This window comes from Podarcis cretensis (assembly GCF_951804945.1).
Source record: "Podarcis cretensis genome assembly, chromosome: 2".
Classification (NCBI taxonomy): domain Eukaryota; kingdom Metazoa; phylum Chordata; class Lepidosauria; order Squamata; family Lacertidae; genus Podarcis; species Podarcis cretensis.
The window spans coordinates 110,563,694-110,576,678 of NC_137171.1; the positions used below are offsets into that span (position 1 = coordinate 110,563,694).

Below are 12,985 nucleotides of genomic sequence, written 5' to 3' on the forward strand. Positions count from 1 at the left end.
AGGTCAAAAGCTTAGGGAAACATGCACCACCTCTGATTAAAGTCCCTGGCAATATCTTGAGATGAAAGATCTTCATCTGACCTATGATCGCTGCATGCACATGGCACGCCGAGAGCACATCATTTCCCCCAAAGAATCCTGGGGATCTCACGCAGCTACAATTCCCAGCACCCTTAGAAAACTACAGTTCCCAGGATTCTTTGGGAAAAACAATGTGCTTTAAATATATGATAATTGCCCCATGATTAGGCTGCTAACACTGAGCACAAAGGCCCGTATAGTCAAAGCTATGCTTTTCCCAGTAGTGATGTATGGAAGTGAGAGCTGGACCATAAAGAAGGCTGATCGCTGAAGAATTGATGCTTTTGAATTATGGTGCTGGAGGAGACTCTTGAGAGTCCCATGGACTGCAAGAAGATCAAACCTCTCCATTCTGAAGGAAATCAGCCCTGAGTGCTCACTGGAAGGACAGATCCTGAAGCTGAGGCTCCAATACTTTGGCCACCTCACGAGAAGAGAAGACTCCCTGGAAAAGACCCTGATGTTGGGAAAGATGAAGGGCACAAGGAGAAGGGGACGACAGAGGACCAGATGGTTGGACAGTGTTTTCAGAGCTACGAACATGAGTTTGACCAAACTGCGGGAGGCAGTGGAAGACAGGAGTGCCTGGCGTGCTCTGGTCCAGGGGGTCACAAAGAGTCAGACACGACTAAACCACTAAACAACAACAACACTGAGCACAGAGTGCATTCCTCAAAACACATCGGAGTTTGGTATGGGGTCCTTAGGTATGGAGCTTGCTTGACGGTAAGGGACAAGTGGCCTATTGGGGGGGGGGTGTTTCTGTACATCTTTTGAAGTTGCTTTGCAACTTCTCTGGTCCAATGTTTACAACGTTAACATCTGGAGGGCCCTGGCTCCAATAGTCGGAGTTCTCCAACAGCAATCGAATTGCAACATCCTTTTCCGGGGGACCTCACTTGAGCCTGGCTTAGCCATCCCACCTGCTTCTTCCTCCCACTCTGAAACCATTCCCTCCCATTTTGGCACTGGATTATGACGGCGTTCCTTGTCAGGATTCCAGAAGATCCGGGGGGATAAACCACATCTGGCTTTGTCCTGAATCCATCCATCACCTGATCTTGTCCCACTCCAAGAATACTTCCCGTGGGAAAGTCTCTGAGCAGCGTCCCTTAGCTGTTTAAAACTTTTTAATGGTGCCTGCTGTTTCTGAGGGACCCTGTGCACACCTGGCGCCTCGGCTCCCTTTTGGTGCTTCGATGTTGGTTTGCATTGGCTGAGAACGGACTACATTTCCCAGATGCCTTTGCTGCATCAAACCAGGAAGAGGATGCACGCGGACGGCTTGGTTGGAGAAAGCGATTGATCCGGAGGCGCCTCTTTGTCGCTGCGTAAGTTGTGCTGATGGGGTAACAATCTGGGGGTGCAAAAGGTAGGATCTTTTTAGGTAAGTCCAGGAGAGAGTGCGCGCAGATTTCCACTTAATGGGGATTTAATGGATTAGCACGCTGTATCTTATGCATGTTTATCTGGATCTACTCACTCTGCGTTTCATGGCGCTTCCTGCAATTTATTTGCAGCACGGCTCAGTCCTGCCATCTGTTTTCATTGCCAGGGAATTTCCTTTGCACGTTGTGGTATCGAGAAAGAACTTGTTTTAAAATAAGAGCAAGGTGATTTTCCTTAACCGCTTGCTTTAAATAATAAGAATGCAAAAATAAATATACTCTCACTTCTCCGAGTGTTTTCCACATTCACCACTCTTTTTCTTTTTTCTTTTTTTTTACACATTTTCTTAGGTTACAATAAAGTATATTGGGTTCTCAGTTTCACCCATTGATGCGATTGTTTTTATTTTTGGCCTACGAAGAAATAGATCATATAATTAAGATCCAGCAGTAATAGAAGCTGAAGACATTGAAATAGCCCTGTGAGATTGCATGACATAGGTTGCCGTTTGCTACAATCGCTGCCTTTTTTCCCTTTTTTAAAAAATCCCTGTTTACTGCAGGTTTCTCTTCTGTTGTGTCAGCACCATCACTAAAAAAAAAAATTGTAAAGATTCCCTGTGTCAGCCATGATAAAAGACAAAGAAGCATTTCAGAGGCTCAGCTTCCTCTACCAGGTAAGGGAGAGTGTTCCTTGTACACCAGTCGTATTTGCTAGCTACCACGTTGTTCACAAAATACTGTACTTGCAGAATCCTCATCCTTTCTCTGGCACAACTGAAAGCCTCTACCCTAAACTGGCTTTCTTGTCCTTGGCCTTTTGGCTTCACTTTTATGATTTTCCCGCCTGCCTCTATACCTTTTGCATCACTGGCGGAGGAAGAGGCGTGCGGGGGGGGGAGCACACTGCCCCCAGCATGCCCCCCCCCGGCCTGCGCTAGGTGCCACGCCCCCAGGATGTGTGCCACGCCGCTACAGGTGGCACACTACACCCCCAGGACACGCACCAGCCCCGCCCCCACCTGCTCCCCCCCCCCGCCCCCCAGTGCCGGAGATTGAAGCTCCGCCACTGTTTTGCATGTGAGTGTCTGGCCTTTACTTAAAAAACAACACCCAGTTTTGCAGCACTTGCAAAGGAAAAGCGATGTATAAATGGCATAAAGTGTTCAGTATTCCGTCTGATCAGATGCATGGTTATCCTCAGCTGACAAGTAATAGTGCAAGTGGTGGTGGGAACAGTGAGTGGAGTTTATATAATAACAAAATGCAAACAGTGTAGTTTGCAATGATTCAGTTAATTCTCAGATGTATGCCAGACAAGCGCAATGCCCATCGATAACCGCTGCAGTCGGTGAAAATAGCACTATAGTTTTCACATAGCTAAGTAAATTAAAACCTGGAGTGGGACAAACTGCCTAACTATTTTATCCTTTTGCCACTGTAAGCTCTGGTCCATAGAAGCTTATGCTATGGTATACTTGGCCTACAAGCTGCTGCAGGACTGTACTGTTTTTACCATAAAAGACTTAAGTTATGGACGCTACCGTTGGCAAGGACCTGTTGCGCAGGAAAACCATGCATTTATGGAATCTGCATGGCCCCGAGTTTCTCGGTGGAGTGGGGGCGAGGGGTGATGCCAAGGATGTTCAACTTACTGGAAGACACAAGATTTACCCACCCAGGAAAAATGGCAGATGAAAGTGATGGACTATATGGAATTGGCGGAAATGACTGGCAGAATCCGAGACCAAGGTGAAGAGTCGGTGGAAGAAGATTGGAAAAAATTTAAAGTCTATTTACAGAAACATTGTAAAATTAAGGAATGTTAGAAGGTTGTTGGAATGAAGTATTGTGGTCTTAGCAGAAATGATATAAGGATTAGGTTAAAATTGACTTTTTAATTTGTGAAAGACGTGAATAACAGTATATCAAGATAAATTATTAGGATAAAAGCAAAGTTGGAAGGATTTGCTGAAACATCTAATTGAACTAGAATACAAAAAAGGGAGGTGTGAGGAGGTCAAGGAAATAAGCAGATGAAAAATAAGTTACGGGAAGGTTTGGTTTGTTTTTTGTTCGTATTTTTCTGTGTTGTTTTTCTTTCTTTTTTCTATTTTTTTGTCCGTTTGTATTTATTGTGATGCATTGCTTTGTTTTTTCATGCCTAATTTAGTGTTTTCTTTTTGTAACCTTTAAAATTGGAATAAATATTATTATTATTTTTTTAAAAAAGGATGTTCAACTTACTTCCATTCCCCCGCAACAGGCAGCGCATTGCGTCCTTCAGCAGAACCCAGAGAACCAGGAACTGGCTCGCTTTTATTGCCACACGCAGAACAGCATCAGCCGGCGGCTCGTGTTAAGACAGTGAGTGCCAGGACAGTGGTTAGGGGACCCAGATGCCCATGAGCCCCAGCCACTGGAATTCACAGGCATCCTTCAGGGACGCGGGTGGCGCTGTGGTCTGAACCGCTGAGCCTCTTGGGCTTGCCAATCAGAAGGTCAGCGATTCGAATCCCCGTGACAGGGTGAGCTCCCGTTGCTCTGTCCCAGCTCCTGACAACCTAAAGCAAACCAGTGCAAATAGATAAATAGGTACCACTGTGGCGGGAATGTAAATGGCATTTCCATGCGCTCTGGATTCTGTCATGATGTTCTGTTGCACCAGGAGCAGTTTAGTCATGCTGGCCACACAACCCGGAAAGCTGTCTGCGGACAAACGCTGGCTCTCTCAGCCTGAAAGCGAGATGAGCGCCGCAACCCCATAGTTGCCTTTCACTGGACTTAACCACCCAGGGGTCCTTTACATTTACCTTTACTCAGTTGTCTGACACAACGTTTGCTGCTTAACCTTCATTTCCCTTTGTCTTGCAGGGATCCATCTGTGAAAAGAACCATCTGCAAATCTTGCTTCTCGCCTCTTGTCCCTGGAGTCAGCTCCACTGTGCGCCAGAGAAGTGAGTGGCCCTGTCTCTTCCTCCTCCTCTTCCTCCTCTTCCTCCTCCTCTGTGGTGCTATATGGCTGCCAGGACCACATAACACCAGTCCTGAGAGATCTGCATTGGCCTCCAGTACGTTTCCAAACACAATTCAAATTGTTGGTGCTGACCTTTAAAGCCCTAAACGGCCTTGGTCCTGTATACCTGAAGGAGCGTCTCCACCCCCATCGTTCAGCCCAGACACTGAGATCCAGCGCTGAGGGCCTTCTGGCGGTTCCCTCATTGCGAGAATTGAGGCTACAGGGAACCAGGCAGAGGGCCTTCTCGGTAGTGGCACCCACCCTGTGGCACACCCTCCCTTCAGATGTCAAGGAAATAAGCAGTTATCCTATTTTTAAAAGACATCTGAAGGCAGCCCTGTTTAGGGAAGTTTTTAATATTTAATGCTGTACTGTTTTTAACATGTGATTGGGAGCCGCCCAGAGTGGCTGGGGAGACTCTGCCAGATGGGCGAGTTATAAATAATAAATTATTATTATTATTATTATTATTATTATTATTATTATTATTATTATTATATGTGGGGTGTTACTCTGTGCTCTGGAGAGGCCTCTGGGTCTGGTGCAGAGGGTCCCTTCTTCACAAACAAAGCCGAGAGTGGGCTGCACCAAGTTGAGAAGGCAGGAAGGACAAAACAAGGGAGTGTCTTTCCCCTTGAAAGATGTGCGGGTAGCACTGTCTACAAACTGAATTACCCTGAGCATTCCCCCAGAATGGTGGCGGACCAGTTCACACATTCCTACTTGCAAGTGTAGCATGGCCTTCCCCTGGGAATGTGGATCATATGCTGCATAGGGGCCAGGTGTCCATGTCTTTGGATGGCCAGACAAAAGCACCCGAGGGGGCGGAGCCTAGGGATAATCACGAGGGCCTGATGGAGATTTGTGGCTGACGTCCATCTTCCATTATCCCTGTCCATTGGCCATGTCACCTGGGACTGATGGGATTCAACAACATCTGCAGGGTTCCCCATCCCTGCTTTTTTTGGGATCCTCCTTAGAGACCACTGGAGAATTAATATTTCTTCCTAACTTCCCTTTATGTACAGATTATTAGATTGAGAGATGGGTTTTTGTGGTTGTGAGCGCAGAAACAAGTGAGGCTGGGCAAAGAAAAAGTGAGGGGACCGCTGATGTATTTGAAAGTTTGGGAGGAAAGCTGGAAATATCAGGGCAGGGAAGGGTCTGACCCACTGTTTTCCAGGCTTCCCTGACTCATTTTCTCCTCGCCTCTCTCACCAGAGCGCCGTAATCAGCGGTGGACCGTTGTGCGTTGTCTCACCTGTGGCCTCACCAAGCGTTTCCTCAGCAACCCCAACTACAAGTTGTGGTCGGAGCAACCAGAGGCGTTGCTGGAGAAGCAGACACCCCCTAGTGAAGGAGCAAAAGGTGAGTGAAGATGTTAAGTGTTTTTAATATAATCAGTATTATTATTATTATTATTATATTATTATTATTATTATTATTATTATTATTATTATTATTATTATTATATTATATCCCTCCCCTTCGAGCTGAAAATTTCCAGGGTGGTAGACAACGTTCCATCAAATAATAGTACAGTTTGTTCTAATACAAGACAGTAGTTGCCATAAAATTTTAAAAACAGCAGGCATTGTCATATTATTAAAACAATAAGTAACAAAACATGATAAGGAAGAGCAAAACAACCAATCGTTTAATCTGCCCTTTTCTTGGGGGGGGAGGGGTCAGCTGTATCTCCAGTGGCAGGGAGTTCCATATCCAGGGCGCCATGGCAAAGAAGGCCCTGCCTTGGGCTGTCATAAAATGAAATGCACCTGTTGATGGAAGTATAGTAAACACTTTTCCAGCTGATCTTAAGCCAGTGCTTAAGCCCCAATGCCTTCTCATAATTCTCTTGAATAAAGGGCTTAAGTTGTTGGGAAAATATGATAAGGAAACGTTTGGAAAGTTTCCATACAAAGGGAAGGAATTTTGCACAGACAAAGAGGGGGCAATTGTTGCAGTGGCAGCCATTTTAAGGGTCTTGGGAAAGCTGAAGGGGAGTAAAGATGTGGGCAGCAAAGGTTTGGAGGCCCAAACTAGGTTTGAAGAACGTAGCTGTGGAAAACATTTTTAGGAAGAAGCTTCAACGGAATCACCTTGGGCTGTTTTTCTTTCCTTGTGTCCAGCTTCAGGCCAGACCCCCAGCTCAGTGCAACAGCCCCCCAAGGCCTCCCGAGCAGAAAAGGCAACACCACCTGCAAATTCTGGACCTCACAGCCGTGCCTCTGAGGAGACGACAGCAGGCACCAAATCTAAAGGGAAGAAGGGGCAACGAACTCTTCCCAGTCAGGCAGGCAACTGTGGCTTGGTAGCAAACGCATAAGCCCCAAGTCGGGGCAGAAGAGTCAAATGTGGTTAATACGGTTATTGGCTGTGGAGAAAGGACCCTGGATTGTTTGGAAACCAAAACCTAACTGGCTAACCTGTGGACTTGAATGGCTCAGGTGATTTGAGTTCAGTGATAACAGCCCTCTTTTATAGCGCAACTAGCTTTGAGGCACCAGTAAGAGAGGGGCGGCATCCCATAGTGGCCTAGTGAATACCACGGCCTGCATTTCTTTTCTCCCACCATCTCCATAGCTTGAGGTTCATTTTCCACCTGGAGGGGTGTCTCCACTTAGGAATTGTTGGAGACCAGGAGATTTTGTTGAACTCTTTCCTGTTGGAACTTGAGGTGAAGCGATGATGGGGAAATAGCTTCCCATCCGATCTCAAGTACTACGCTATGTAAAAACTTGGAAATAAAATTTTGTTTCAACAGGATCATTCTTGTGTTGTGTTCTGAGTCATGCAGAGTGATAGAGCGGCTTCACCCTCAAAGACCTAGTGATGAAGTAGACGCCATACATAAGACTTTGAAGATGGCTCTTTAATTGCAGGATGACAACTATGACCAGCAGTATCATACATATACAGTGGTACCTCGGGTTAAGTACTTAATTTGTTCCAGAGGTCCATTCTTAACCTGAAACTGTTCTTAACCTGAAGCACCACTTTAGCTAATGGGGCCTCCTGCTGCCGCTGCACCGCTGCTGCGCGATTTCTGTTCTCATCCTGAAGCAAAGTTCTTAACCCGAGGTTCTATTTCTGGGTTAGCGGAGTCTTTAACCTGAAGCGTATGTAACCTGAGGTACCAGGTTACATACGCTTAAGTCCAGTGCAATGTGTTTCACTCTCTTGAGCCCAAGAGAGGGTTTTCTTGCTTCTAAAACTGCTTTGAAGCAGCCCATAAATTATACCATTGAACATTCTGGAGCAACTCTCCGAACTAGGAGTAGGTGGCACCACTTTGCGGTGGTTCCGGTCCTACTTGGATGGTCGTTCCAAGAGGGTATTGCTTGAGGAATGCTTTTCAGCCCCATGGAATCTTCAATTTGGGGTTCCACAGGGCTCAATCCTATCCCCCCATGTTATTTAACATCTACATGACACCACTGGGTGGGGTTATCTGAAGGTTTGGAGTACGTTGTCAGCAGTATGCTGATGACACTCAGCTCGTATTTCTCCTTTACATCTGCAGGTGAGGTAGGCAAAGTACTGGATCAGTACCTTGCCTCCATAACGGACTGCATGAGAGCCAGCAAACTGAAGCTCAATCCAGATAAGATTGAGGCACTGTTAGTGGGTGGTTCCCTAGACCAGATGGGTGGGAGATCACCTGCTCTTGATGGGGTTACACTTCCTCTGAAGGAGCAGATTTGTAGCCTGGGGGTCCTCCTGGATCTTTTGCTGTCGCTCAAGGCTCAGGTGGCCTCAGTAGCCCAGAGTGCCTTCCTTAAGCTTCAGATGGTGGCCCAGCTACGCCCCTATCTGGACAGGGATAGCCTAACTACTGTTGTTTATGCTCTGGTAACCTCAAGGTTCGATTACTGCAATGTGTTATGCCTAGGACTGCCTCTGAAGACGGTTCAGAAACTTCAGCTAGTGCAGAATTCAGCGGCCAGGTTGCTCACCAGAGCAGAACAGTTTGAGCATATTACACTGATCCTGGTATGACTGCACAGGCTACCAATTCGTTTCCGGGCCTAATTCAAAGTGCTGGTTTTGACCTATAAATGGCTCAGGAATGCAATACCTCAAGGATCACCTTTTTCCATATGAACCTACCTGGACCCTGAGATCAACTTCTGAGGCCCTTCTCCGTGTGCCGCCTCCTCGAGAGGTCTGGAGGGTGGCAAGACGAGAACGAGGCTTCTCTGCAGTGGCTCCCCGTCTGTGGAATGCTCTCCTCAGCGAAGTTAGCCTGGTACCTTCATTATACAGTGTACCTCAGGTTACATACGCTTCAGGTTACATACGCTTCAGGTTACAGACTCCGCTAAGCCAGAAATAGTGCGTCAGGTTAAGAACTTTGCTTCAGGATGAGAACAGAAATCGGGCTCCGGTGGTGTGGTAGCAGCAGGAGGCCCCATTAGTTAAAGTGGTGCTTCAGGTTAAGAACAGTTTCAGGTTAAGTACAGACCTCCGGAACGAATTAAGTACTTAACCTGAGGTACCACTGTATACTGGGGACGCAGGTGGCGCTGTGGGTAAAACCTCAGCGCCTAGGACTTGCCGATCGTCAGGTCAGCGGTTCGAATCCCCGGGGTGCGCTCCCGTTGCTCGGTCCCAGCACCTGCCAACCTAGCAGTTCGAAATCACCCCTAAGTGCAGAAACTTTTCTTTTTAGCCACACTTGGTTGATTTGATTGATATCCTATGCCCTTTGAAAATGTGTGTGTGTGTTTTTTTTTTGGGGGGGGGGGGTTTCGTTGTTTTTATTTTGATTATGTATTTTGTGGTTTTATATTTGGATTTTATTTTGTGAACCGCCCTGAGACCTCCAGGTATAGGGTGGTATATAAATTCAATAAATAAGTAAACTAGTGTCCGCCTCTCTGCCATCTGCTCTACTGGTCCCAATTTTGGGGGATTTCTGTTGACATTGCTAACTATCCTCTACAGTTTTCTTTGCATTTGAGTTGGGAGATTTTCGTTTAAATTTGGAGTCTTCAAGCTGGCGTTCAACTTAACTGCTTTGCAAAATCAATGAACCCAAGTTGATTAGGTCTGTTAATTTCAATAGGTTTACTCAGAGTAGAATTAGCATTGAATACTGCCCCCACTTATGCCAGAATACTTCATGTGTTGATAATTGTGGAGGAGGAGAAATAATTCTGGAGAAATGGTAGAGGGGGGGTGTCTTGCTCAATGTTTCTTCTGTTCTCTCCCTTTGCACAATCTCCCTTTCCTTGGAAAGAGATGTTTTTACCAAAATCATCATCATCATTGTGGTCATCTTTGTAGTAGCGAGGATTAGGATTGTAGCCTAAATGTGTGTGTGTGTGTGTTGCTCAATTCCCCATTTACTGTATTTTTCCGTGTATTAGATGCCCGCATGTATAAGATGAACTCCTATTTTTGGAGACTAAAAATTAAGAAAATGGGGGGAGATTGCCAAGATATTTTTTTTGCGGAGGAAGCCCAGAGCTTTTTTTTTTGGGGGGGGGGATCACAAACATTTCTATAGCTTCTTTGGGAGGCAGTTAGCAAAAAAACATCCTACAGAGCACCGCTTTCAACCACGCGTGTCACTAAAGCAACCTACCATCTGCTCAATCAGTGAAAGCAGACTCCAGGCACTCCCAATTGACGCAGCGCCAGCTAATACACTGCGGACGTTGCCGCAATCACCAGTCACCTGCCCAATCACTACTGACACTCTCCTGCTCGCTGCAACAACCAGTCACACGTCAAAAAAAAGGCACTACCCATGTATAAGGCGACACCCCACCCCCCATTTTATACTTTATTTTTGGGTGAAAAAGGTTGTCTTATACACAGAAAAGTGCGGTAATTTGGAGCAGGTGGTGTTAGCAACAACATCACCATCATCGTAGTAGAAGCAGTGGAATTAATATTGCAACCTGTGCCTGTTGCTGGATGCTTTTGTTGTTGCATCATCATCACCCTAGCACGATGTCCTCTTTCAACTCAGCGTTGTCAAATGAACGTGTTGTTATCATTATCATCATTCTTCTTATGCTTACAGCACAGTCTAGGTCACCTATTGAAACTAATGGCCCTAACTTAGCAATGGGTCTTAACTCTGAACAAAATTTACTTGAATAAGACCCTTAAACGTACATGTGGGTTTTTATTTATTTCATAGCTATTGTCATAGCACCAGGACAGGACAGAATCCCAGCAGAAACGCTGACAGAAGGCCTCAATTCCTCTCTCAAAACACACCTGTACACCCTCCTCTTGCGGTGTCGGGAACAAGGATCTGTGCCACGAGACATGTGCAACCCCAGCTTTGTGACCTCCTACCAGAACAAAGGTGACCACCATGACTGACAACCAGTATTCAAAACTCCCATTGTTCTAGGTGCGTTTGGCGACATGGAATTTCATTAGCGCAAGCAGTTTCTGAGCTCTGGGCACAGTACTGCGCCTAAGAATTCAGATTAAAACTGCAGAGTGGAAGCAAGGGAGGGCCTTTTTATGCCTCGCCACTTCCAGCTACTCTCTGAAAACTGGAGAAGAAACCCTCTTAAAGGGGGGTGGGCAGGGGAAGGACTAGATCATGTGAAAACTGAACATAATAGCTGCAGTTCATTTTCAGCTTTGTATTCTTGTTATTTTAAAAGCATGCCTAGACATTCTGTTCTTGCTCCCATAACCTCTATGGTGTCATTTAGCTCCTAGCTTTCAAATCTCAGTTTCTAACACTGCTGAGATCTCACTGTTGTGCACTGTAAGGGAAAGCCTTTGCCTGTGTAGTTATCAACAGACTACAGTCACTGACAGCATCTGTTCTAAGCCACAGTGTGGCTTTAGAGCTGGGAGGTCAACAATCAACATGATTTTCTCACAATGCCAGCTGCAGGAGAAATGCTGAGAGCAGAGACAATTCTGGTACATCGCCTTCCTGGCCCTTACAAAGGCCTTTGATCTTGTCAGCTGAAAAGGTCTCTCTGTTCTCGCCTCATCTCTCTTTGGCATATTCTTCTCCCTATTGCTCCCAGATGCCTTTGGCTCAACTGAAGATGGTGTGTTCATCCATTCAAGGAGTGATGGGAGTCTGCCCAACCTGGCACGTCTCCACTCCAAGACCAAGGTGTGGCAGGTCCTCATCTGAGAGAGGTTGTTTGCAGAAGATGCAGCCTTGACAGCGCACACCGAGGAAACTCTACAGAGACTCATTGGCCGTTTTGTCCAAGCCTGCAGGGAGTTCGGCCTACCACCAGGCTGGTGAAGACCAACATTCTGAGTCAGGACATCGCCAGCATCACCATTGGTGATCACATGCTGGAGGTGGTAGACGATGTTGTCTACCTGGGTTCCACCATAACCAGCAATCTCTCCCTTGAGGCTGAACTGGACAAGCCTATTAGCAAGGCAGCTATGGCAATGGCTCACCTCTCCAAAAGGGTTTGGGGGAATGTGATGCTAACATCCAACACCCAAGAAGAAGCTCTGCCAGGCTTGTGTGCTGAGCATGTTGCTCTATAGAAGTGAGTCGTGAACTTACAATCATCAGGAGTGACACTTCAGTGCCTTCCACATGCGCTGTGTCAGGAAGATTTTGAATTGTCGCCGGACAGGAAATAATAATAAGAATAAATTTTATTTATACCCCGCCCTCCTCAGCCAAGACCGGGCTCAGGGCGGCTAACACCAGATATAAAAGCAATTGATTAAAATACAACATTAAAATGCAGCCTCGTTTCAGTAGAAACTCAAATCAAAAACTTTTTTGGTGATGAAAACGTCAAGTCTTCACCAAGGCTAACTATCCAGACTGGTCCTACATGGGCCAGAAAAAAGCCAGGAAAGTCCCCAAATAGGAGTTCCATCACAGAAGGAGAAAGGGAAAAAAGAAAAAGGGGGAGGGGATCAAGTTAATTCGAAGCCAAAGGCCAGGCAGAATAACTCTGTCTTACAGGCCCTGTGGAAAGAAATCAGATCCTGCAGGGCCCTGGTCTTATGAGACAGAGCGTTCCACCAGGCCGGAGCCAGTGTAGAAAAGGCCCTGGCTCTGGTTGAGGCTAATCTGACTTCCTTAGGGCCCGGGACCTCTAGGGTGTTGCTACTTATGGACCTTAAGGTCATCCGTGGGGCATACCAGGAGAGACAGTCCCGTAGGTACGAGGATCCTACCAGGAAAGAGTTTCAAACAAACGTGCTCTCCCAAGTCCACATTCCCAACATGTTTGCACTCCTGTGTCAGCAATGTCTACACTGGCTTGGTCATGGCCACACGATGGAAGATGGCAGGATCCCCAAGGATATGCTCTGTGGGGCTTCAGGTACCAGGACCATTGGCAGACCGACTGTGTTACAAAGATGTCTGCAAATGGCAACGTCAATCCTGACATGTGGGAATCCCTTGCAGATGACCACAGTGCTTGGAGGCAGACAGGCAGGTCATGTATTCATAGCAATGGCCAGAGGAGAATGACCTCTGGGAGGAGGGCAGAGAGAAGAAAGGCCATGGTGCATCTGC

At 46.5% G+C, this 12,985-nt stretch overlaps 1 protein-coding gene and 1 long non-coding RNA gene across 4 annotated transcripts in view; one reads left to right on the plus strand and one right to left on the minus strand.

Annotated features, from left to right (window-relative positions):
- The window catches only part of LOC307209153, a 60,425-nt gene extending 51,434 nt beyond the window's left edge, over positions 1–8,991 (minus strand). The window contains exon 1 of the long non-coding RNA XR_013835350.1: positions 8,756–8,991. This is a non-coding gene — a long non-coding RNA (uncharacterized lncRNA). The remainder of the gene's footprint in view (positions 1–8,755) is intronic.
- RPP21 (ribonuclease P subunit p21) lies at positions 1,322–7,257 on the plus strand. Of its 3 annotated transcripts, none has more exons than XM_079964139.1 (6): positions 1,322–1,468; positions 2,033–2,146; positions 3,736–3,836; positions 4,344–4,426; positions 5,710–5,856; positions 6,621–7,257. In XM_079964139.1, the coding sequence occupies exons 2-6, from the start codon at positions 2,099–2,101 to the stop codon at positions 6,815–6,817; spliced, it is 576 nt and encodes a 191-aa protein (XP_079820265.1). In that variant the 5' UTR covers positions 1,322–1,468; positions 2,033–2,098; the 3' UTR covers positions 6,818–7,257. The 3 variants fall into 3 exon arrangements, with proteins under 3 accessions (XP_079820265.1, XP_079820266.1, XP_079820264.1); XM_079964140.1 differs by having other exon boundaries at positions 1,322–1,412; XM_079964138.1 differs by having other exon boundaries at positions 1,327–1,453.
- Positions 8,992–12,985: the final 3,994 nt, after the last annotated feature.

Bases quoted from the DNA above. Each gene is read 5' to 3' on its own strand.
- RPP21 (XM_079964139.1), top strand. From the start codon at position 2,099: ATGATAAAAGACAAAGAAGCATTTCAGAGGCTCAGCTTCCTCTACCAG. The intron at 2,147-3,735 runs GTAAGGGAGAGT...CCCCCGCAACAG, and splicing joins GGCTCAGCTTCCTCTACCAG to GCAGCGCATTGCGTCCTTCA. The intron at 4,427-5,709 runs GTGAGTGGCCCT...CTCTCTCACCAG, and splicing joins CTCCACTGTGCGCCAGAGAA to AGCGCCGTAATCAGCGGTGG.